Genomic DNA, 25,465 nt, shown 5'->3' with positions numbered 1-25,465 from the left:
TAGCAATATGTGACACCAATACGGTTCTTGGAAGATGTTATGACCTAGAACCTCCCGAAAACTTCTGGTCTGATTTTTGTTTTGGTTTTTTACTTATTTCTTTATTAAATTTTCCAATAATAATACAAAGTAAACTTTAGCATCTTTGTACAGAAATACAAGTGATCTTACCCAAGTAAGATAATACAAAAAGAAATTGCCATGACAGTAACTTATGATCTCTCTATTATGGTTCCACAAACCTTAATTACCAAGTGGTTTCAAAATTTAGAAAAAAGAAAAAGGAGGAGTATAATTTCACAATATTATTGTAATAAAGGAAAATTATTGGTTAAGCTACTCCATTTTAAATTTAAATTATATATGCCTAACTGGTTCAGATATTAGCTTAATTTAGGGGCCTTTATGACTCTCCAGAAATGTACTCAATTGCTCAGGATTAAAGAAAATAAAAGTATTTCCTTTTTTTAACCATGCATCGACATGGATAGCGCAATGTAAAAGTTGCACCAATTTCCAAAACTTTGTTTCAAATTTAGGAAAGCCTTACGGCGATCCTGTGTTATTTTTGCAAAGTCATGGTAGATCCTTACTTGTCCACCGTAAAAAGACATTCTATAGTTTTGGAAATAATGGCGCATTACCAGGTTTAAGTCTTGGAAAGATGAAAACGTCAAAAGAAGAGTAGCTCTCTCAAGAACATCTTCTGTTGATGTTTCTAAAAAAGCAGACAAGTTATTCAATTATAAAGAATTTAAGGAAGTTTGCATTAAACCCTGTTTTTTCTGAAAAGAAAGAAATGAACATTTTACTAGACACAAAATTTTTTCCTCTGGTATTTTTAAAATTTCAATAAAATATCTCCTCACTATGGTGAAAATTGGTAAACCCAAAACTTTGGGGAAATTTGTTACTCATAAATTTAATCTACGAGAATAATTCTCAAGAGATTCTATTCTCCTGGTAGTATATATACGGTCTTGAATCAGAGGCATTTATTTTCTGCAATTTTTTTAACATCAGACTTAAGAGAATCCATAGTAGAGGAATGTTCTAACAAAATTTTTTGATGGTCACTAGCAACTAGGTCCACCTTTGACGATACCTCCTCTAGTTGCTGAGATTGCTCTCTGGAGAGTTTCATTAACCCTGCAGTCAGATCTCAAAGAGATTCTAATGTCACATTAGCTAGTCTTTCTATTGGCTGAGGAGAAGCCACAATATCTGCAGATCTAAGATGTACAGTTTCTAGATTGTTGGATATAAAACTTCTGCAGCAAAAATCTCTCTCTCCTGAGATGACTCTCCACCTCCTTCTACAGGGGGATTTGCATATATATTAGCACCCCCTAAGGCAGTCGCCTCATCCCCAGGGATGGTGAACATTAGTGTTTTAGGCATTGGTGGCATAAGTGATATATCCCCAGATGATAAAGATACTCCTCCCTTACATTTATCATCAATGAGGCTTACCCGCGCAGAGTCAGGAGTAGAAATAGCAAAGTCTGTGATGACTCTTTGATCTGGAGGCAGGGAGGATTCCGAAGGAAAAATTCTCACCCTGCCCTTTCTTTTATGAGGCATTTTTATCAGATACTTTAAAACTTAATCAGGGAGTCCCGAAGAGGATCAAAAGACTTGTTATTTTAACCAATATATATACTGCTACCCCTTGGAGGGACCAATACCTGATAAGAGAGATTTGTAAGTAGAAATATTAATCCAATATTCAAATTTTAGGGCAAAGCCGCGTGTCGCTTTGGCGCGCGCGGCTTTGGGACGCGTGCTGGTGGCATCTGCGCGTCGGTTTTTGTAGCTCCTCCTCGGCACAAACTGGAAGTGATGTCACTGGCAATCCAATTTGGGAACCAGGGTCTCTGAATAGATGGTAAGAATTCAGGTAGCAGGGCGATACCTCTCCAGACCAGATCCTCTCTGCTCCAACAGTAGTTCCCCTGGTCTGTTTTAGTGACCAGGTCCTGATGGGATCGGTGTTGAAACGGGATTAGAGTGCCCATCGCCTTTCGAGGTGGAAGCTCAGAAGGACAAGTCGGCGTCGATGACTTAGGCTGCCGCTGGGAGGTGCCACAATGGTGCAATCATTGATGGCTCCGGTCTTAGTAGATTCCAAAAGGCTTCGAGGACAGCCTGAGGGACAAAGACGTCCAGCTCCTCCCTGGAAGCTGGTATGGGTAGCGCAGCTACAGGGGGAGACAGGCTAGGCGTTACTGGCACTTCCACATGAATCTGTGGTGGCTCAGTACCTGGCACCGGTGTCGGTGGGGAACGCCTCAGTGCCTCAGGTGCAGAGGAGCATGGAGACTCTTGTACCCTGGCCCGCTTCGCAACTGGCTCAATGGACATTGATGCCGGTGTGGTATCAGTGCTAGCACAGAACCGTCGGTGGTGGCGACGATGTTTCCCCTTGGTGCTCAGCCCGGTCATTCTCCAGCACCGAGAAAGATGCCACCAATGTCATGGATGGCATTGGTGACGGACTGTCACCATGCCTCTAGTGCTCCTGGCATTGTTTGTCGCCCAAAGATTACAAGGGGATCTGGTTTAGAATCTGAAGTATGGAGCATTTTCTTTAGTCGAGGGCATCGACGGAATGAATGGGGGGCATCAACGGCGGCCTTGGTGGCAACGGGAACCGTGGACATCCCAATCCCTCTAGCCCCAATGTATCCGGTGAAAGATCGCAGCAAGGACACTCGCGAGCATCGTGGGGCAGACCGAGGGTGATAAACATAGGGAGAAAAGAGGGCTGCAATTCGCTTGGTAACCCGGGTGAACTGATAGTGAAGTGACAGGAACCGACCGAAAAACAGGGCATAGTACTCACCAAGTGTTGATGAAATGTATGCAAAGGGAGACCCGTGTAGGGAAATTATTTGTGAAGTAAAACTTCAAGTGTTTCCGTGAGGAAAAGTTGTGAGAAAAATCTCACAGAGCTCCTAAACGCGAGGCAAACTGCATCGCGGAACAAAAGAGACTGAAGGGAGACCCCTGTGGACACAGGGATCATGGCCTGCTGGACATGCTCAGTGCGGCAGTCAAAGTTTCTAGAAATTTTGACAAAAGTGTTCCATAATAGGGCTCCTCCTGATAACGTCACCCATATGTGAGGACTACCATCCTGCTTGTCCTGGGAGAAATAAAACTACTATGATTATGTATAACAGTAGACAAAACCCAAGCCAAGCTAGTGGCCAAAATTTTGGCATAAAGCTTGCAAGCTACAGTTATATGAGAAATGGGATGAAAATTATGCACAAACATGCGATCCTTATCTGGCTTCCCTAATACTATAAATCTAACCTCTATAAAAGAACCATCCATTTTACCCTTGTTCAAAATGCCCTGGTACAGTAATTTGAGCTTAGGAACTAGGATTTGTAAACTGCTGGAGAATTCTCCTTATCCTTATAAACATTGATTTCCTCTTTATTCTTAGTGTAGATTCTCTCTGTTTTTACTGTTTGAGATACTGAGTCAGGGTGCGCCTACACTTATTGTCCTCAGCATAATATATAGCCTTTTGGGAAAAAATCAATACCACAGCACACTGACTCAATATTAAATTATACTTATACTTCAATCTTTGCAAGTTTAATAACCCATATTCTCTACTTTTAATATATCGATCCTCTAGAGACTTAATGTCCTTATCCAAATCTTTCAGTTCTTTATTCTTTTCTTTAGTCTTCCCTGCAGAATGAATAATTACATCTTTCAAGTTGGCTTTAAAGGCATCCCATCATATATCCCAAGAGGTATCATTAGCGGTATTATGAAAAAAAATCCTCACAAGCCCATATGATTACATTCTTAAAATCCTCCTCCTGAAGGAGTCCAGAATTAAACACTATATCTGGCCAATACATTTTAAGGATGATACTTGCAAGATCCGAAACTACATTACCAATGTCCATATCTAACAGAGAAGTTACCAGGGTTCTAAATACCAAAAATAATCTGTTCCTGAATACGATTGATGAGGTGAAGAATAAAAACTCTCTCTCTACTAGGTGTTGTAATTATAAAGGGTCAGAAAATACCCCTTCACTTAAACAAAGAATGGACCATCCAAGATCTAGTTTGCCATACTTTAAAATTTGATTTCTGTGTAGAATTGGATCTAATGGTAAATTGAAATTCCATTGACAAAATAGCATCAAAGAACACATCTTTTTTGTTACTGGTGTTTCTTGTTTAGAAATACTAATATTATGTTTCCATTGTCAAGACCTTCATATCACCCTGCAGCAACTTAAACACTTTGAGATATTTTCTTTGCTGCTGTTTGCGGTCCTATATAATCATTGGTTCAAAAGTGAATTGTGCTTTCTTTTTGAAAGTTTATTTTCATGCTAATAAAATGAAATTTCTCATCTCGTATATCAATAAAAAGGGATATAACGTCCCTTAAGACCTTGCATCTCCAGCACTCTTCTCCAAATTACCCTTTAGTAACTCACTTAAGCAGTTCATTCATGACAGCTTGTAAGATGGCCTGCTCTTTCATTGCCACCATCTTAGTACGAGATGGAAGATCCTACTTAACTTGAACTATAAAGAAGTTTATCTTGTTTGCGACTTGTTTTATTTTAATACAAATGTAACTTTGTGATCTGCGCTGGACAAATTGTGTATTTGGAAGTTGCAGAATACAAGCATTTTAAATAAAGCAGAGTTGCTTACCTGTAACACGTGTTCTCCTAGGACAGCAGGATGTTAGTCCTCACACATGGGTGACCTTGGATGGAGCCCGGCACAGAAAACTTATTAAATTTTCTAGAAATTTTAACTGGCACACTGAGCATGCCCAGCATGCTACTATCCATACGTCCACGCAAGATCCCTTTTCAGTCTCGTAGCATAGAATTACAAAAAAATAAAATAAACATAGGAGAAACCCAACTCTGTGGGATAGCAGGCAGGTTTCATGAAGACTAACATCTTGCTGTCCTAGGAGAAAGGTAAGCAACTCTACTTTCTCCTAGGACAACCAGGATGGTAGTCCTCACACATGGGTGAATCCCTAGCTAAAGGCTACTCATGAACAAAGATGAGACCAACAGACACTTAACCAGATGCCAATGGGCACAACACTGGTGCTGTTGGTAAGAGAGGGAGATAGCCTGAACCTAAACAATGGGCCCTAGGCAGGAAGAGTTGGGTTTTACAGCTGAAAGATTCCAGAGGACAGACTGACCGAATCTGTCAAATTGGCCATCCCTGTCCAGACAGTAGTGAGAGGCAAAAGTGTGGAGGGAGCTCCATTTCGCAGCTTTGCAGATCTCATCCAAGGGGACTGCTCTCAAGTTGGCCACTGAAGTCGCCATGGCTCTGACAGAATGAGCCTTGACATGGCCCCCAAGCTGCAGTCTCGCCTCAACATAGAAGGAAATGTAATCTGCCAGCCAGTTGGACAGGGTCTGCTTGGCAACCGCCACTCCTATCCTATTCCTGTCATAAGAGACAAACAGTTGTGTGGTCTGCCTATGTCCTGTCATTCGCTCCAAGTAGAAGGCTAAGGCTCGTTTGCAATCCAAACTATCAGGCCGACTCAGTAAAGTCCGCGGGAGAGCAGGTGAATGCCTACTCGCCTGTGCGGGCGATGCAGTATTTAAATGAGGCCCGGCGATAGAAACAGGCAAAAGGAGGCGCTAGCGTGTCCCTAGTGCCTCCTTTTCAACAGGAGCGGCGGCTGTCCAGCGGGTTTGACAGCCGACGCTCAATTTTGCCGGCGTTGGTTCTCGAGCCCGCTGACAGCCACGGGCTCGTAAACCGGACAACGGCAAAATTGAGCGTCCGGTTTTCGACCCGACAACCGCCGGCCGACTTCCAATTTTTTTTTTATTTTTTTTACTCTTTGGGACCTCCGACTTAATATCGCCATGATTTTAAGTCGGAGAGTGCACAGAAAAGCAGTTTTTACTGCTTTTCTGTGCACTTTCCTGGTGCCAGAAGAAATTAGCGCCTACCTTTGGGTAGGCGCTAATTTCTGAAAGTAAAATGTGCGGCTTGGCTGCACATTTTACTTTCTGAATCATGCGCGAATACCTAATAGGGTCATCAATATACATTTGCATGTTGAGGGCGCTATTAGGTTCGGCGGGTTGGACGCGCGTTTTCCGCCCCTTACTGAATATGGGGTAAGGGAAAACGCGCGTCCAATAGCAGGTACTGTATCGGCCTGTATGTGAATGAGGCTTGGGAAAAAAGGTGGACAGGTTAAGATGAAAATCAGTCACCATCTTCAGCAAGAACTTAGGGTGTGTGCGCAGAACCACCCTATCATGGAAGAACTTTGTGTAAGATGGATTCGTCTCAAGGGCATGAAGCTCGCTGACTCTGGGCGCTGAAGTGACTGTGACAAAAAGATGAACTTCCAGGTCAGGTACTTCAAATCATAGGTGCGCATCAGCTCGAAAGGGGCTTTCATGAGCTGAGCCAACACCACATTGAGGTCCCAGGACACAGCAGGGGAAGTTTCAACTGCAGTAGACCCCGCATAAATTGACCCACTCTAAGCTGCACAGAGATAGGTGAACCATCAACAGCCTGGCAGGTAGGCACCAATAGCACTGAGGTGCACCCAAATGGAGTTTGGTCTTTAAGCCAACTTCCAAAGGTGCAAGAGGAAGTCAAGCAGTTTCGGTGTAGAGCAGGAGAATGGGTCCAAGCCATGGTGCTCACACCACACAGAAAACCTCCTCTACTTCTGGCCATAAGACTTCTTAGTGAAAGGCTTCCTGGAAGTTACCAGTACAAATCATTTGACAGGTCAAAGGGCTGCAGAATTAACCTTTCAATATCCATGCCTTCAGGATCAAGGGCCCTGAGGTTGGGATAGTGCAGCATGCCTGATCCTGTGTGATGAGGTCTGGGGAAGTCCCCAGACTAATCGATTCACGGAGGGAAAGATCCCGCAGGACTGGAAACCAGATCTGCCTTGGCCAATGGGGAGCTATGAGGATCATGGTCCCCTCGTCCTGTTGGAGCTTCAGGAGAGTCTTCTTTACTAAAGGAAGTGGAGGATACACATACAGAAGGCCTTTGCCCCAATGGCAGGCAAAGGCATTTGCGTATGGCTAGCCAGCCATCCTGTACAGGGAGCAGAACTAGTCCACCTTCCTGATGTAGAGGGATGCAAAGAGATCCATGTCCAGGGTGCCCCAGAGGCAGAATAGTCTGTCACCTCCTGATTCAAGGACCACTCGTGGGGTCGGAAGGCCCGATTTAGCAGGGCAGCCATCACATTCTCCGTCCTGGCCAGGTACTTGGCTCAGAGCACCATACCCTGGGACAGAGCCCATGACCAAATCTGAACTGCTTCTTGGCACAGAAGGAACGACCTCATACCTTCCTGCTTGTTGAGGTTCCAAAATCGCCACCTGGTTGTCAGTTTGGATCAAGACTGCTTTGTTGATCAGCCGATCTCTGAATGCCAATAGCGCATATCAGATCGCGCTGAGCTCCAGGAAGTTTGACACTGTGCTTCCTGAGCAGATCACAGACCCTAAATACAGAGTTCCTCCACATGGGCATCCCATCCCAGGGTGGATGCATCCATGGTAAGCACAATATGGGTAGGAGGGAGACTGAAAAGAAATCCACACTCCCAATTGGCCAGTCTCTCTCACCACAAGAAGGAATCTCGGAGAGGCGGAGTTAGGTGGATGCAAACATGGACATCTTGGGTAACCTGCCACCACTGGGACCACAAGTTCCATTGAGCTCTGCACATATGTAATAAAGGGAAGGGGTAACATGGATGGTTGCAGCCATGTATCCCAGGCGCTGCAGCATGCAGTGAGCAGAGACCTGCTGGCTCCATTGGACCACTCCCACAAGGGTCATCAGCCCGAGTGCCCAATCTCAGGGGAGAAAAGCTCTGGCTTCAGCAATGGTCAATCTGGCACCGATGAAGCTCAACTGAGGCAATGGAACAAGGTGAAACTTTGGGTAGTTTATAACAAATCCCAGGGCCTCCAACAACCGAACTGTCAAGTGCAGGAATCACAGTGTTCCCTCTGGAGCGGTGCTTTTGACCAACCAGTCATCCAGGTAGGGAAACACCTACACCCCCAATCTCTGAAGGTGAGCACACACTACTGCCAGGCACTTGGTGAAGACATGCAGGACAGAGGCATGGCCAAAGTTCAACACTCTGTACTGGAAATGTCGCTTGCCCACAACAAACTGGACATACTTCCCTGTGACCACGGAAGATCTCGATATGGGTCTAAGCATCTTTTAGATTGAGGGAGTAAAGCCAGTCCCTACTTTGCAGGAGTGAGATAAGGGTGCCCAGAAAGACCATCTTGAATTTTTCTCTTTTTTAAAAACTTGTTCAAGGCTCTCAAATCCAAAATAGGGCAGAGTCCCCCTGCTCTCTTTGGAATCAGGAAATACCTGGAGTAGAACCCTCGCCCCTGCTGCTGCAACGGAACTGGCTCGACTGCTCTGGCCATTACGAGGTGGAGAACTCAGTCAAAATTATTTCTTGATGTGAAGATGGATCCCAAAGGGGGACAGGGAAGAGTCCGATAGGACACCCATGAAGTTCAACAGATACCCTCAAAGAACGATGGACAGAACCCACTGGTCCAAGGTGACACCAGGCCCATAAAGAACCGCAGCCAGCCTCCGACTGGAGGGCCTGGCATCAAGGGCACGGATGGTTGGCTGATGCTCCCTCGCAGCCAGTCAAAACCCCAAAGTGGGGCTCAGCTGGGGCACTGGCTGAGGTCTGGGGGTCTGCTGTTTTCTAGGGCATCCCCTACATCTCACACCCTGGGAATGGGCATAAGAGGTAGGAGGGTAGTATTCCCTCTGGCAATAAAAGGACCTCCTTGGGCCCTGCTGAGAAGACTTCCTGGTGGGTCAGATGTACTGGTTGAGAGATGCTGCAGGGTCTCATGGGGATCCTTCAACTGAGCCACAGAATCCCTCACCTTATCTCCAAAGAGGTTTTCGCCAGTACACGGCAGGTCCGTGAGCTTCTCCTGCACCTCCAGTTAGAGATCAGAAGCTCGGAGCCAGGCCATCCTCCGGACACCAGTGCCCACGGCCGCCACCCTCACTGCCATTTCAAAATCATCATAGGTGGAGCATACCTCATGTTTTCCACATTCAAGGCCCTGTTGGATGACTGCCAAAAAACCATCCTGCTGCTGAGGCAGGCACTCAAAGATCCTGGACCTGCTTCCAGAGATTACAGGAATATTGCGTCATGTGCAGCTAGTAAGAGGCAATATGGGCAATCAGCATGGAGCCTTGAAACACCTTCCTACCCAACACATCCAGTGTCTTTTGTTCCCATCCCAGAGAAGTGGAGGCTGGGTGCGAGAACGCTTGGCCTTTTTAAAGGTGGACTCCACCACAACTGACTGATGTGGGAGTTGACACTTCTCAAACCTCAAAGAGTGTGCTGTACCAAATAAACTATGTCAGCCTTTCTGTTCACCGGAGGCACCGAGATAGGTTGTTCCCAAATCCGAAGTTGGAGCTCCTTAAAGATTTCATGAATAGAAACAGCCACCACCTCCTTCAGGGCATCCACAAGCTGGAGAACCTCCAGCATTTTGTGTCTGGCATCCTCTTCCATTAGAAATCAAAACGGAATGGATTCCCGCACAGGTTAGGTCCTTAGGTGGGAACCAGCACCGCTCCTCTGGAGGAGACAGGTCAGAGTCCTCAGAGGAAGACTCTGAGGTATCACCCCCCCTCGGGTCGTAAGGGGTGTCATCATCGCTGAAATGGTCCTAAGACACCGGTGGAGGGCCCCTTCCCAGTCCCTGCGGCTTGGGCCCTAAGGATATCAAAGGTATCAAAGGCCCCGGAACCAAACCAGGCAATGCTAGCTGCAGAACCAGGGGCCTCAAAGGTGCCGTGGGCCTTGAAGACCCTTCCTCCTCAGAGGAACCCACAATGGGGATGGCCCCGGAAGGAAGAGGAGACAACGGTGGCTGCCAGAGCCCCGAGGGAGATCGTTTCCCGGCTCCGGCATTGGTAGGGAATGCCTGGGACTCCCGGATTCAATGGATAGTGGTGTCTCCTCTCGGGGGGGGGGGGTTGCTTTTGGGGCTTCAGAGCAGGCGCTAGTGCCAACCCGAGTCCGGTACCGTGTGAAGACAAACAGGTGGCGATGTTTCCTGGACTTCCCATGGTGCTCGGCCTGGTCTCCCCCCAGTGCCAAGGAGGAAGAAGACGATCCAGAAGTCCTCAAGCAGAAAGAAACCAATGACGGTCAATCCCTGGCACCTCGCTCCATTAAGGTCCCCGATGGAGGGATGGACAGCAAAGGCTCGGTGTCCATCGGTTCTCCTCGGCCTTTCGGAGTTGATGCCCTGATGCTGGAGTCAAGGGTTTGGCCTTCACCATTTTATGCAGGCGGGTACGCCAGCCCTTGGGGGTCATCTGGTCGCAAAAGTGACACCCCCAAATGTCATGTGATGCCCCCAGGCAGAGGATGCACACATTGTATGGATCCGTGAGGGATATAGTCCAAGGGCATTAGGGCACTAACGAAAACCTGACAATGCCATAACAAAAGACCCAGTGCCCGGTCGATGACTAGCGGGCACCAAAGTAACACACCACCATGAATCGACGGCTCAGAAGGAAGAAAGCTTACCACATCACCCAACTAAATAAGCCAGGTGAATGGAGAGGGATCCAGCACAGGAAAGTTGAAGAATTGACTGGGAAAAAAGCTTTCCAATAACAAAAAAGAGCACAAACTTCATAACCACGAGACGATAGCTCCACAGAAAAGAAGAGAGACTGAAGAGGGATCCTGCATGGACGCGTGAGCATGCTGAGTGTGCCAGTCAAAGTTTCTAGAAACTTTGATATAAGTTTTCCATGCCTGGCGCCATCTGATGTCACCCATGTGCGAGGACTACCATCCTACTTGTCCTAGGAGAAATAAATAAATCTCCTTTAATATTTTTGTTTGTAGTCATTTTCATATGCAAAAGGCAAACAATATATACCAAAAATGATGGCTCCAAAACGGGAGGAATCAAATGTTTAGTATAATCTCAGAAGCTGATTTCTCAAATAGACATCCTGGTCAGTGCTCTCTAGCACCCTCCTGCATTTACCCTGTTTGACACAAACTGAAAACCCAAAATAGCTAACCAGTCATTTGTTTATGTGAATTAATCATCATACATCCTAGTGTTATACTTTTGTCTGTCACACTGTTTACTATATCTATTATATTCTATTTTTAATGTTCTGCTTCCATATGTCCTCTCTGCTTGTTTCTTGATTGAAGATGTGTTAACCAATGTTTAATGTTTGCCATGTTGACATTGTTACAATTTTTTTTTCTTTTATTACCACCAGTTTAACTGTTGCACACTGCATGGGTGAATCTTATCCAAAAGACAGTTAATATGTAACTAAAAAGGAGCTTTTATGTTCTCTGGTTTGACTCTTGAGCCTGGCTTCCCCTCACTAGGTTAGCCAAGGCTGGAGTATTTTGCAGAGGGAGTCCCAGGCGTTCCACAACAGCAACCAATCAGTAACAGGGAAATCTAGAGAGTTTTGTTGTTAAAAATGTAGTGTTTTATTTGCAAAATTACTTTAATGGGTATGCACAATCGGTTTTTTTTTCTACGAGCTAGACATGGTTGGTCTAACTTTCAAAGCAGGAGAACAACGGGCAGATTTAATTTGTCTAAGGCTCTTGCTCTAAATCTTCAATGCTTGAAGTCAAACCTATAATGACCTACCCGGATAATAGATATTGTTCACTCAACCATGATGAGCTTAGAGTTATTTCAAAAGAAATCAATTCAGACACAGCAGCACATCAGGCTTTTTCCTGAAGCTCTAGCGATGATGGCAAACAATAACATCAAAAGAGGCATACATCTTGCATTTTGCAGTGCTTCAATCTGGACTTATTTTAACAAATGGGCTACCAAGATGACTCACAACACAATACTGAAAAATGAACCCTTATGTCTAAAGTATCTGAAAATATAAGAACAGGCAATAAAAGCACAATACCAATATCCATCAACTACATTGCTATTTAACATTCCGACTGTTCTACTTCCTGAATCAGATCTACTCCCCCCTTTGACATTGTAATATAGATATCTGCTTATTAAAAAAAACTCTAAAGATAAAATAGCTCTATACACTGCTCCCCTTAGTTAACTTACAAAATACACATCAGGCACAGAAGCATTAGTTACAAATAAGAAAGTCAAATATTTCCAGTAAGCAAAGTATGTAAGATCTCTTGCGTTTGAAACCAACTTGCTTTTGCTCTTAACAGCACTTACCTTGCTTTACACGGTAAAGCATAGTTAGGGTCTCATCAGTGGTTAGAGCAGTAACGTGCAAGTTATTAACTATTGCCACATGGTCAGCCAATGCAGTCAGCTCATGAAAATGGGTGGCAAACAGACAGAAGGAACCAATTTTGGTGGCAATATATTCAGATATAGCCCAGGCCAAGCCAAATCCATCGTATGTTGAGGTCCCTCTTCCCAGCTCATCAATAATAATTAGGGAATTCTCTGTTGCTGACCTGAAACAAACAATACATTTTTATTTAATCAGAAGTCAAGAATTCAATATAGCCAAGTGACAGAAGAAAATACAAATTACCAGCAAGCATTGTCACTGTAGGCAAAAATATACTAAGAGTAAAATTCCCTAACCCTAATGAAACAGTACACCCCAGTATATTCAGTTTTGCAATGATACAGTCAGAATGCAATATATTGGCTCTTAGATATTTAAAGGAATCGGTATAACTAATTAGCTATCAGCACTGTTCATATGGTACATTCTGTATTTGCAAAACTGAGCCCTCCCACAGGCCTAGAGGCTTCTGATTTAGTACATGACTAAGTTACCAAATTAAGTACAACTGAGAGTGATAAATCAATTAAAGATTCAAAAACAGAGACACACTCATTCTTAGTGTCTCCCATGTTGGAACAAAGCTCACTTCAAAGTTCTGCAGGGACTGATACCAAATCAATGTGCCATTTAATAGATTATGCTACAGTCAGAAGAAATGTGGAAAGGAAATACTTCAGCCTCTAGAATCTATCCAGTAGTTTAAGAATTTCCATTAAACCCCATCCTGCACGCATCTCTTACCTCAGGATGGAAGCGGTTTCTAACATTTCAGCCATGAAAGTGGAGACTCCCTTGAGCTGACTGTCTCCTGCTCCAACTCGAGCCAGGATGCAGTCCACAATGCTCACCTCCGCCGAGTCACAAGGGACAAAGCATCCAATCTGGGCCATTAGAACGATCACGCCAGTCTGGCGGATGTACGTCGATTTACCTCCCATGTTAGGACCTGAGAAATCAGTCACAAAAAGAGTCTGCAGAGTTTCTTCCCGCCACTCCTCCTTTTCATTTTCAGACCCACATTTTTCTGGGTTAGTTTAACCAAGTCTCCAAAAATGCAGAACATGACTCAAACATCAAAACATCCATTCCATGCCTTGTAATCGTCTTCACACCCTTATACATTTTTCACACTCTGTCAAAAATATACAAATCAAAATACATTAAGGTTTAATTGATCTACACAATGCACTTTACATGTTCATTTTGAAAGAACAATTATGGAAATATTCCAAAAGTAATTAAGAATAACCCCCCCCCCCAAAAGTCTTGAATGCACAAGTTTTCACACCCCTTGACTCAATAGTTGTTGGAAGCCCTTTTTGCAGCAATAACGGTCATGAGTTCTGTAGTCTAAGTGCTTACCAATTTTGCATAGCAGGATGGTGTAGTTTTTGCCCATTCTTCTTGGCAGAAGAGTTCAAGCTCTTTCCAGTTAGCTGAGGATTGTCTGTGGAGTGCCGTTTTCAAGCCTTGTTAGACATTTGCACTGGATTCAAGCCTGGACTTTGACTGGGCCACTCGAGGACTTTCACTTTCTTCTTGCTGAGCCAAGCCATTGTTGCTTTTGCTTGGTGCTTAGGATCACTGCCCTGCTGAAATGTGAATCTTCTCCCCAGTCTCAGGACTATGGAAGAGGTTTTCCTCCGGGATCTGCCTGTGCTTTCCACCATCCATATTTTCCTCTCTCTTAAGAACATGCCATACTGGGTCAGACCAAGGGTCCATCAAGCCCAGCATCCTGTTTCCAACAGTGGCCAATCCAGGCCATAAGAACCTGGCAAGTACCCAAAAACTAAGTCTATTCCATGTTGCTGTTGCTAGTAATAGCAGTGGCTATTTTCTAAGTCAACTTAATTAATAGCAGGTAATGGACTTCCTCTCCAAGAACTTATCCAATCCTTTTTTAAACACAGCTACACTAACTGCACTAACCACATCCTCTGGCAACAAATTCCAGAGTTTAATTGTGCATTGAGTGAAAAAGAACTTTCTCTGATTAGTTTTAAACGTGCCACATGCTAAGTTCATGGAGTGCCCCCTAGTCTTCACAAGCTTACCACTGCTGCAAAATAACCTTATAACATAATGCTGCCACCAGCCTACTTTACTGTAGAGATGGTGCTAGCAGAGTGATGTGCTGGGTTTGTTTTATGCCACACATATCGCTTAGCATCAAGACCAAAAAAGTTCCACTTTGGTCTCATCAGATCACAAAGCCTTCTCTCACACGCATGCAGTGCCTGTACGTGTTCCTTTGCAAATGATATGCAGCACATCGTATGACTTTTCTTCAACAGTGGGTGCCTTCTTGCCACGCTTCCAGAGAAGCCATGTTTGTGAAGCAGTCTTGAAATTGTTGCAGAATCAACATTTTCCCCAACCCCAGCCAGAGACCTCTGAAGCTCTTTTAAAGTAATCTTAGGCCTCACAGTGATCTTCCACAGCAGTTTCTTTAATCCAAGGCTACTAAGTTTGGCTGGACTGCCTGATCGCAGCAATGTCTTGATGGTGCCAAACTGTTTCCACTTTACAATGATAGACAGGACAGTGTCCTGAGGATATCCACACACTGTCATTTTCTTATAGTCTTCCCCCAAATCTCTACCTTTACATAACATTATCCGGCATTCTTTTGGCAGCTACGTGTTTGCCATGCGTTGACTTTTGCTTCAAATTCACTTCAAACACATCAGAAACAGCTTGATTCTTCATTCAGGAGTATTCGAACCAGCTCAACTACTATGACTGGACACAGCTGGGCTCTATTTAATTTATTATGGGTCTTGAGGACATTTTTTGAACCAGAGCTAATTTGGGTTTGCTATGATAAAGGGTGTTAAGACTTATACACAATCAAGACTTTTTTTTTTTTTTTTTATTATTCTTAATTACTTTTGGAATATTTCTATAATTGTTTCCAGATAAAAGTGTAGTATATGTTGTGTGGATCAGTAAAACAAACTCCTACTTTAAAGCATTCTGATTTGAATTTTTTTTTTTTTTTACATCGAATGTGAAAAATGTACAAAGGTGTGAAGACTAACTGTACAAGTGTCATCATTTCTTTCCTAGTATGATACAGGCCAAATGTTTATGTGACTGCAAAGATGATATATCCAAGCACAACTATATCAGTAGCTGAGTGCAAAAAGCCCTCATTTTTAAGGGGGGGGGGGTGTTTGTTTTGTTTTTTTTTAATCATTTCTGACATTTTGGAGAAGCAGCATAGGAAAAGAAAAAAGTACCAGACAAACAGAAAAATAATAAACTGGCACTGGTACTAAGCATACATGCCGGAGTTTATGTAATTTCAGAGTTTTCACACCGAATATGCAACAGGGAATTTTCTCCAAACAGAGCAGGAAAAAAATAAGGTTCAAAATCTGCACCGGACACATCTTACAGTAGGAGAGAGTCTGAAAACTGCACATTCTTTCCCCAAGGACAGCCACATACAAACTACATTAAAAATGCACATTACTGCTTAGCAGATTTACCATGTTCAGTGGCCAACTTTAAAACTTTTCACTCTGTGTTTGGAATATACTAAAAAGGCAATCTCAAAAAAAATCTTAAAAGGCCCCTGCCTTCCTTTTTTTTTTTTTCCTGCTTTGTAATCAGAATTGATTCTGAAAGCTTGGAGACATGAGATGTGCCCACATTCGTTGAGATCTCTCCCAACCCGCCTGCTGATGGTATGGTTTGAAGACAGTCTCTCTCTCCTGGCTGTGTGCAGGATGCAAAATCACTGCTATTCCTCTGTTTCCTTGGGAGTGACAAAAATATGCAAACCCACCAACATGTGCAGCAAGCTGATGAAAATGAAAAAAAAAAAACAAAAAACCCAAAAGGTGCAAACAATATCCTCAAATGCTGTATCACAAACATTTATGTACTGGAAACATTCTTTTCTAATGCCAAATGTTTTTAAAACATAACTAAACACCTCTACAAATTTAAACAGCAGCCCAATAAAAATGTTTCCTGGCTGCTCATTTCCTTTTAAATGTAATTGTTAGCTCAATTTTGGCTTTAGAACAGATATATTTCATTCTAGGTAAAATATACTTAGGGTACTGAATACATTTAGCATCCACAAGAATTGCACATAAACATGCCTTTCTTTTCTTGCATGCGGTTAAGAGAAATGAAAGCAGAATATACTAGATAACTAGACAATACCCGTAATGATATGGAACATCTGCTTATCCTTCTCAAAGGAGATATCATTGGGGATGAATGCTATCTCATCCTGAACCTCAATGCAAGGGTGCCTGGAAGCTTTCAGGATGATTCTTCCTTGTCCTTTTTCCAGGACAACTGGACGTACGTAGGGCATAGGTGCAGCATTTGATACATGAGCAAAGCTGACAACAGCATCCAATTGCGCAATGACATCGTTCAGAGTCTGGATTGGTTCCACGTAGCCTATTGAAAACAAAGAAAAAAACAACATAACAGCTTTGTTTCTTTTTCTCCCCATGAATACCTCTCATTAATTAGCTACAAGTCTATAAGAACCGTGTTCTAACCTTATAAACAGTAGCTCATTAACAGGTGAATTTTCAAAACATTATGTGTGTAAAAATGAGCATATACGCACGTAAGTGGCCTCTATTCATGTATTCCATTTTTTTTTTTTTAATAAAAGTCCAAAATATGTGGATTTTCACTTTCCCGCGCATACATAAGCGTGTTAAAAAAAGGGTCAGTCTGGGGCATTCCCGGGCGGGACCAACAGATACACACATATGTTGCTATTTTAAAGGACACTTACACGCATACATTTTTCACCTGCTGAAAAACCAGGAGAGTCTTGATGACCTGGAGATGGACTGGGCAAACAGGAAAACTAATTGGCCTATTTTAGTGTTAGGCGATTCATAAATCTCAATAAATGTAAATGGTTATTTCATTGCTAAGCGCATGTTATAAATTACACCAACTTACATGGTTAAGTCCTATTTTATTTTCATATATAAAATGTACGCAGTATATTTTTAAAATAGGTAAGTAAAATACGTGCATTCAATGCATTGATATACGTGGTTTCAATGCATTGCATGTTTTCGTGCATAAGCCAAAATACAGATACCTTATAATGTGTGTATGTGATATGTGCAGGTTATAAAATATTATAGTAAAATTATGCACAACCACATACACGAGCATAAGCAGCCGCATGCCGTTGTTTGAAAGTTATCCTCCCTGCCAATCCAGTAAAATTGTGATAAGAGTGAAAAGTAAAACTATCTTATTACTGTGCCTAGGTTAATGGAGACTGCTGATGCAACGGTCTTCACTCGAAGGGGGAGCAACAGTACACAGCACAGCACAAGAAAACAGCTCAAGGCAACCGCAAAATTTGGGGTTCTCTAGCCCAGTCTTTGGAGTTCAACTGAATACGTATCAAGAAAGTGCAAGTTAATATGAACTTACATATACATTTTTCTTTACATTTAAAATGCTGTGATATGAGAGACCCCCTCATCCCGGGAGTATGATTTCTCCAGAAGGTCTCAGAAAAATCCAACTAATAAACAGAATCATAAGTAGAAACCATCAGAGGGAGTTACATTCCCCAGAAGGCATGGGGAAGGATTACACCAACAGGGCTCTGGAGGTGGAGCTCCTAAGAACAGGATGAGTGGGGGCTTCAAACTCACTCTGAACTCAGGTGAGGTATTTAAAAACCTGCAGGGAGAGAATGAGTGGGAGAGGATCTGTTACTTCCCAAAAGCCACAGCATGAGTGGATACAGAAAGGCCCAAATCCTGGACAGAGCAATACAAGAGACCTCAGGTGGGGCATTTTGAAAGTCTTCAGGGGTATCAAAGACACAAATAATGAGCAGAAAATCTAAGTATAATCCTGAGGGAAAGACAATAAATAGCAGCTATAGAAACAAAATACAGTATGATTATACTGCCAACTGACCAGAAATGTAATCTGGTCAGGAAAAATATGGGCCAGGACCCAAACCTGAGAATTTCTCTTATTGTCCTTTCTGTACCCTGGAAATTGCTGTAACATGCTTTGGACTTGTATGCTAGAAAAGCGTGAAGTAAATGATGATTTTTTTTTTTTTTTTAATTGGAGATCGCATCTTCAGAAGAATATAAACAGGATGGAGTCAGTCCAGAGGGTGGCTACAAAAATAGTCAACGGTCTTGCTTCTAAGGCATATGGGGACAGACAAAGATCTAAACGTGTATGACCTAGAGAAAAGGTGATTGGAGGTGTTTAAATACTACCAAGACATCAATGTACAAGAAAGGCGGCTCTGGAACGAGGGGTCATAGGAGAAGGATGAAATGGGGTAGACTTAGGAGTAATCTAAGGAAATATTTGTTTGCAGAGAGGGAGTGGATGCATGGAACAGCCTCCCAGTGGAGGTGCTGAAGACCAGGACGGGATCTGAATTCAAGAAAACATGGGATCAATACAGGGGATCTCAGAGAGAGTGGCAGGGATTGTAGTGCTCAGTAGTTGGTCTGGATGTGCAGACTGGTTAGACCCCATGGTCTTTTTCTGCCGTTGCGTTTCTATGTTACTGTTATGGCTATTCTATAAATTGTTTCCATTTTTATTTTAAATCATTTTATGTATTATTTTGGCAACACATGTAAAGCTGTCATGCCAATAAAATTTACCTGAATCTAATAATTTGTTTTTCTGCTTTACAAGCCACAGTGGCCTTTGGAAACTTGCAACAGGAAAGGGCTAAGAAAAAGCCCAGAATGATATTGTTTTTGCTTTGCAAGCCAGAGTAGCTGCAGGAAATTGTATCTGGTAGGGGGTTCTGAAGGAAAATCCCAAAACAGTCTTTTTTTTTTTTTAACCCTCTGAGCAAACAACATTTAGTGGAACAAAAATCCCACAACTGCCTTTTTTTCTTCATGTGGTTGCCCTTTTAGAGGGACTACCAGCCAAGACAGCCACAGTAAAATTGGGAAAAGTCTCTAGGGATGCTTTTGCATGATTTTTTCTTCTAGCTGTCAAGGCCCAAGGCCTTCTCTCATGTTGTTATAATTGAGCCAAGCTCTCAAAGGATCGTTCTGACTCCTGCAGAGGGAACCAATAGAGGAAGCAGAGTGTGTGCTGCCAGTGAAACAGCGTCCATATTAGTCATCTAAAAAAACTGGTCAGTTTGCAGCCTTGAGAACTGACATTGGGCGACCACAGTACAGGGTAGGGGACATACAAAAGAGAAATGTACAAATAATTTTTACAGCCACTTACCTCAGTAGTGCTTTGTTGCCTGAAATAAGTACATTTTACAGTCTGGTCACAGTGAGGCAACTTTAAGGCATCTGAAATGTGCTGCCTAGGAGATGCATGCTCCATTCTTAGTGTTTAGCCAGTTGCAGCAAAAAAATGCAGGTTTTCACAATTTCAGCAACTTCCATATCAAACCCAGCTGATTCACAGAAATGTGTCTCTGAACTGATGCTACATGAGGACAGTGGCAACTATATTTGCTAGTTAAGAGCTGTGTGGCATTAACTGGATGTTACAAACCACAGGTACACAAGTCTGGGACTACAGCAGGGATGTCTAACCTCTTCTGGCAAAAGATCAATGTAATTTTATTTTTGTCAGGGGCCATATGCACTTTTGGTTTGTGCTCACACTCAAGTTAGCAAGGGGCCAGTGAGAAAAAAAGTCAAAGTTTTCTGGTACATATGATGATTAATTTTTCTTCGGTGTCAAGAACCAATAAGCCAAAGAGGAAGGCAGGAGCAGCAAAACAAGAGGGAGACCTGCTTCTTGTCCTTCCTCACAGCTGCTGCAGATATGGAGCTAATGCCACCTACTGTTGACTTTGTGTGATGGTTGCACCGGAGCGGCTGAGTGGTTTGGTTCTTGGCTCTAAGATGCACCTTGAAGGGTCACATGTGAGCTATGAGCTGGACAACCTTAACTATAACTAAACAACTACATTTGGGATTAAAGAAAAAAGTTCAACAATTTGTGTATTATGCTGAACATAAAGAAACATAGAAAATGATGGCAGTTAAAAACCAAACTGCACTTCTTCCACATTGAGTAGATGAACATATATAGTTGTGTGCAACAATTTAGGCACCCCTGCTCAAACTGTATGTTTCAATGAATGTCTAAGTGGACGGAAGCTAATACAACCACTACACGTACAAAGTTAAGATGCAAGCACATGAGATGGCCTGCCGGTTCATTCAAAGAGGATATCCTGTATGACCATAAAATGTGCCTTTAAAAGGGCTCTTTATTCAAATTGTGATTTGTACCTAGGCTCTGATAACTGTTTGCTCTGTATTTTACTGTTTTTGATGGGAGCCTAGGCAGTCTGACAGATAATTTTAAACAGGCATGTTCCAGGCACAGTCTATTTTGCAGGAATTATCCATTTTTTCATATTGTCGAGCTCACATTTTTGTTTGACAATTTGGTTTATTCAGAATATTAAGTCCTTTGGACAGACTAAGCCTGTTTATGGGCATCATCTCTGTGTACGATGTTTTCTTTGTGTGCAGTCTTTCAGGTGATGAATTTCATACTAACAATGAAAATACCATTCAACAAGTTTCTAGCACACGTGCTTCGGCCCTTGTAATCTGCTTCATGTAGGCAGAATTATATGTCCTCTCTGTGTTCGCGTTATAAAACATTGTACTTGCTTTCATAGAATGAAAATGGATGCACCTATTGTAATGCTTTGCGTGATCCATCCTCATACTTTCTCTGAATTAATTTTTGCAGCTATTGATATGGTACCCGTCAGCACACGAAGCGGTGATTGTAATAGGCTATTCACACAACGAGAACAATGATGGATTTACAGATTACACGTTTTCTCCTCATGATCTCAATGAATTGGATTTAAGCTGACTTTTTATAAAACATTTTGTTATTCATTAGTTAAATTTGATTTTCAACTCTAGATTATGAGATACAAAGATTTTTTCCTCACGTTTTCCAAACTTTGTTTAGTGAGTAGTCAATTAATTCAACAGTCCTTAAAGAGTTCATCTATTGAGTGATCCTTAAAGAATTTTGTTTTAAAATGTTTTATCTATCTATATCTACATATAGGGTACACCTATGACAGTGAAATGCTGGTTACCATATATTATAAGTTGTTTAACGGGCAGCCCTTTTAAAAAATTCATTAAAGGTCTATTCCTATTGTTTACTCTTATAGACCAATCTTAAAGCAGTATTTTTCCTGCCCTTGGGGATTTAAAATGGCATCTTGTTCTGCTTGATTCCCAGTGCCCATTTATAATGGTGAAGTTGTGCTCTGCCCCATATTAAGTGCCATGGAAGATTTATGTTGATAAGATTTGTCAGAAATCTTCCAAAGCAGGTGATAGTTTATTGCCGAAATGCTGGCATTGGGATGTCAATCAATTTTATCATATAGACGCTTGCTATTAGTATTGACCAGTCATAATAGGCTTCATCGTGAAAACAAAATTGCTAGATGATTTGCCTTATTTTTAATCATCGGTCAGTGTCCAAAACAATATAAAAAAAAATTGTTTGAGATATTTTCATTTACAATTCATATCACTTATCTTGTGAAACATCGCTGATGATATTGAGCTCTGAAGCCATGAATTCTCAACACGCCTGACATGGGTCCATGTTTCGAAGGCTACCGTTCTTTTTCAAGGGCTAAAGATCAGCGTTGTATTTGTAGTCTTTAAGAATCTAGGATTTCAAACATGGCGTTTCCGCGTTCAGTTTGAAATCCTAGATTCTTAAAGACTACAAATACAACGCTGATCTTTAGCCCTTGAAAAAGAACGGTAGCGTTCGAAACATGGACCCATGTCGGGCGTGTTGAGAATTCATGGCTTCAGAGCTCAATATCATCAGCGATGTTTCACAAGGTAAGTGATATGAATTGCAAATGAAAATCTCAAAAAAAATTTTATATTGTTTTGGACACTGACCGATGATTAAAAATAAGGCAAATCATCTAGCAATTTAGATTTCATGATGAAGCCTATTATGACTGGTCAATACTAATAGCAAGCGTCTATATGTTAAAATTGATGTACTCCTGGCATTCTGACGTGTTTTATTAGAATTTGCCACAGTGCTTAAACTTAATATTGGGGATCACGTGATTGATTGTTGATTGGGATGTCAAATACATCTACTAGCTCCTTGTGGCTTTCTGGATAGTGACATTTACCAGTGAATTTTGGGATGTCTGTCTGGCACACATAATGAGAAGTTTTTCTCACAATATCATACCTTTTGCACTGTTATGAGACTTTTTTTGATTCAGTTTTGAGTTTTTTGTATTTTTTGGTAAGAATAAAGTAATATAATTTGATTGGTAGATGATTATGCACCTGTGCATTATATACGGTAAGTTTTTACAGCAACAATTTGGCACAACTTGTATGATACTTATTTAAAGGTATTTTCACTGATATTTGAAGTTTAATCCCACTACATATGATATTAGTTTCTGAGTATGGGTGAACAGGCACTATGTTGTTATTTACAAAGCTAAAACATGACATCTTTCTGCAATTTTTAATGCAAAATTATTTGATTTTAATAGATTGAAAATAACGGTGAATATGGATTGTGCAAAAGTTGTACACCCTTCCAGTTGATTCATTACTACTATTTTTTTTAAGTTGGTGATGTCCCAAAAGGTTGATGAGCTTGTTAGGCCTTCAATTAGTCAGGTGAAGACAATGCCACAGTAGAACAAATACTCTGACCCTTCTAACTTCTCAACTTGTGACTGGTATTCTATTTACTTTCAACAACCATGGGATTCTTTAAGCAATAGTTGTCTGACCATTTAAAAATGAAGATAATTCACTCTAGCAAAGGAAAGGAAGGCTATTAAAAAAAAAAAAATTATAAATGCTTTCAGCTAGCAATTTCAAATGTCAGAAATACTGTTAAGAAATTGAAGCTATATGGAACTGTTGAAGTCAAGGCAAGATCTGGAAGACTTAGAAAAATATCTACTAGAACTGCCCAAAAGTGGTCAGATCTACAAAACAGAATCCACAGATCAATGCAAACAACCTGCAGAAACATTTAGCTTTCAATGAAGTAGTTATCCCCAGGCCTATAGTACAGTTTATTTATGAACATTTGATATTCTGCCTTTTCTCAAAGTTAGTCTCAAGGTGGATTGCAATAAATTTAAATAAACACCTTACAAAGACCATGGGAGAAGTGTCAGAAGGAACCTATTCTATGACATTATAAAATTTTAAAAAAGGCATCGCCTAAAGCAGCATTTCCCAACCGGTGTGCCTTCAGACCTGATCAAGTGAGCTAAGGAAAAGTCACCACTGCCTGATGCTCCGATCCAGACCAGAACTTGGGCTCTGTTCTCAGCACCTTACAGCAACAAGTTACCACTGAGAACCTGTTTAATCATGCATGCATCTTCTTCCTAGCTACAGCATGCAAGGCATTGAGAGCTGGGTCCCACTTTGTGCATGCATACAACATCTCTTCATTGTCCCCCTTCCTCAGCTTCCTCCTTTGAGTCCTTCCAGTCTCTGTCTTATCCCCAGAATGAGTGAGAGAGAGAGAGCATACACTGAGCACTGGGTGTGACTCCTTCCAATTGTGGGGAACGGCAACAGTAGAGGAGCTCTAGCAGCCACATGTAGCAGCCAAGCTAACTCACCAAGCCAGCTGCCCACATCACACCAGCTTTTCCCTTCTCCTGCAGTTGTACATAGAAGCAACTGGTCACTTTTGATGAGTTATTGTGCGTCTCTGCCTCCTTTCTCCCTTTGTTTTAAAATTTGGAAGCAAGATTGGGGTGGTACTTTCAGTGCTTCCTTAGCTTGTTTTTTGACCATGCGAGAGCTCTCTATATCCGCAATGCCTGCCCCATGAAGGTTGGTGTGCCACACAGTATTTTTGTTAATGTAGGTCTGCCTTGGGCTTGAAAAGGTTAGGAAACATCAGTCCAAAGCAGACAAAATAAAACCTTGATAAGTGCTTTAAGACTGATGAACTGAACTGTTCAGCCACAGTCATGCAAGATACATTTGGAGAAAGGAGGATGAAGCATTTGAAGAAAAGAACACCTTGCCAACCGTTAGCATGGGGGTGGATTTTTTTTTTTTATGCTTTGGGGTTGTGTGGCAGCCAGTGGCACAGGAAATATTGTGTGGGTGGAAGGAAGAATGGATTCAATTAAATAACATATCCAGAAGCTAATGTCCCACTGTCAGTGAAGAAACTGAAGCTGAAAAGAAGTAGGATATTTTAGCAAGACAATGACCTGAAACACACCTCAAAATCAGCCATACAGTACACTTTGAGGACAGAAAGATGAAGGGTATGGAATGGCTAGGGTGCCAGATTTTGAAGGTATCACATATGCAGGCTTACATTAGGGCAATGTACTGGCACAGCTGCAAAAGGGCATAGCCATGGCTCTCTACCTATGGGTGCCAAAATCTTAAATCTGGCCTTCACAGTCCTCAGACATGAATACTGAAAATCTGTCAGGAGATCTCAAACCGGCAATGCATGCAAGGAGGCCTACGAATATTTCTGAGCTAGAAGAGATCTGTAAGGAAGAGTGGGGGGAAAAGAATTGCAAAAGCAAGAATAGAAAGTTTCTTAGCTGGCTAAAGGAAACTTTTGGAAGCTGTTTTTCTCTGCCAAAGGAAACATTACAAAGTAATGACTGAAAGGATGTCCAAACGTTTGCACGTCTTATTCACTATTTTATTTTCAGTCTGAGAACATTAGAAAATAAACAGTAATTTTGCATTTAAAATGCCAGAAAGATGTTTAACTATGTCAGAAGCACTAAATGAATAAAAAATCAAACAAAAAATGTAGATCACTTAAAGAAAATTTTGTAAGAGAAGTTCTCATATAAAGCTCAAATCACAATGAATCATGCAATAATGAACATTATAAACATGGCTCCTCTATATTTTAAGTTTATTTTTCAATATAGTTTGCAGAGCATCATCTCTCTCATATTTAAATTCTTAGCATATATTGACTGACTGACCTGCTGTAACAGTTAACCCTAAATAATAAAACTTTCTCTGATCAA

The 25,465-nt window shown here is 41.9% G+C and overlaps 1 protein-coding gene across 1 annotated transcript in view; it reads right to left on the bottom strand.

Annotated features, from left to right (window-relative positions):
• Nucleotides 1-25,465, bottom strand: part of MSH2 (mutS homolog 2) — a 231,687-nt gene that overhangs the window by 9,907 nt on the left and 196,315 nt on the right. The window contains exons 12-14 of the mRNA XM_029593377.1: nt 16,588-16,833; nt 13,147-13,351; nt 12,318-12,565 (exon numbers count right to left, since the gene is read on the bottom strand). Coding sequence (XP_029449237.1) covers nt 12,318-12,565; nt 13,147-13,351; nt 16,588-16,833 — 699 coding nt within the window. The remainder of the gene's footprint in view (nt 1-12,317; nt 12,566-13,146; nt 13,352-16,587; nt 16,834-25,465) is intronic.

The sequence above is a fragment of the Rhinatrema bivittatum genome, chromosome 3 (assembly GCF_901001135.1).
Source record: "Rhinatrema bivittatum chromosome 3, aRhiBiv1.1, whole genome shotgun sequence".
NCBI classification, from domain to species: domain Eukaryota; kingdom Metazoa; phylum Chordata; class Amphibia; order Gymnophiona; family Rhinatrematidae; genus Rhinatrema; species Rhinatrema bivittatum.
Note: the sequence above shows the minus strand (reverse complement) of the source record. Positions and strands in the feature narration are given on the sequence as shown.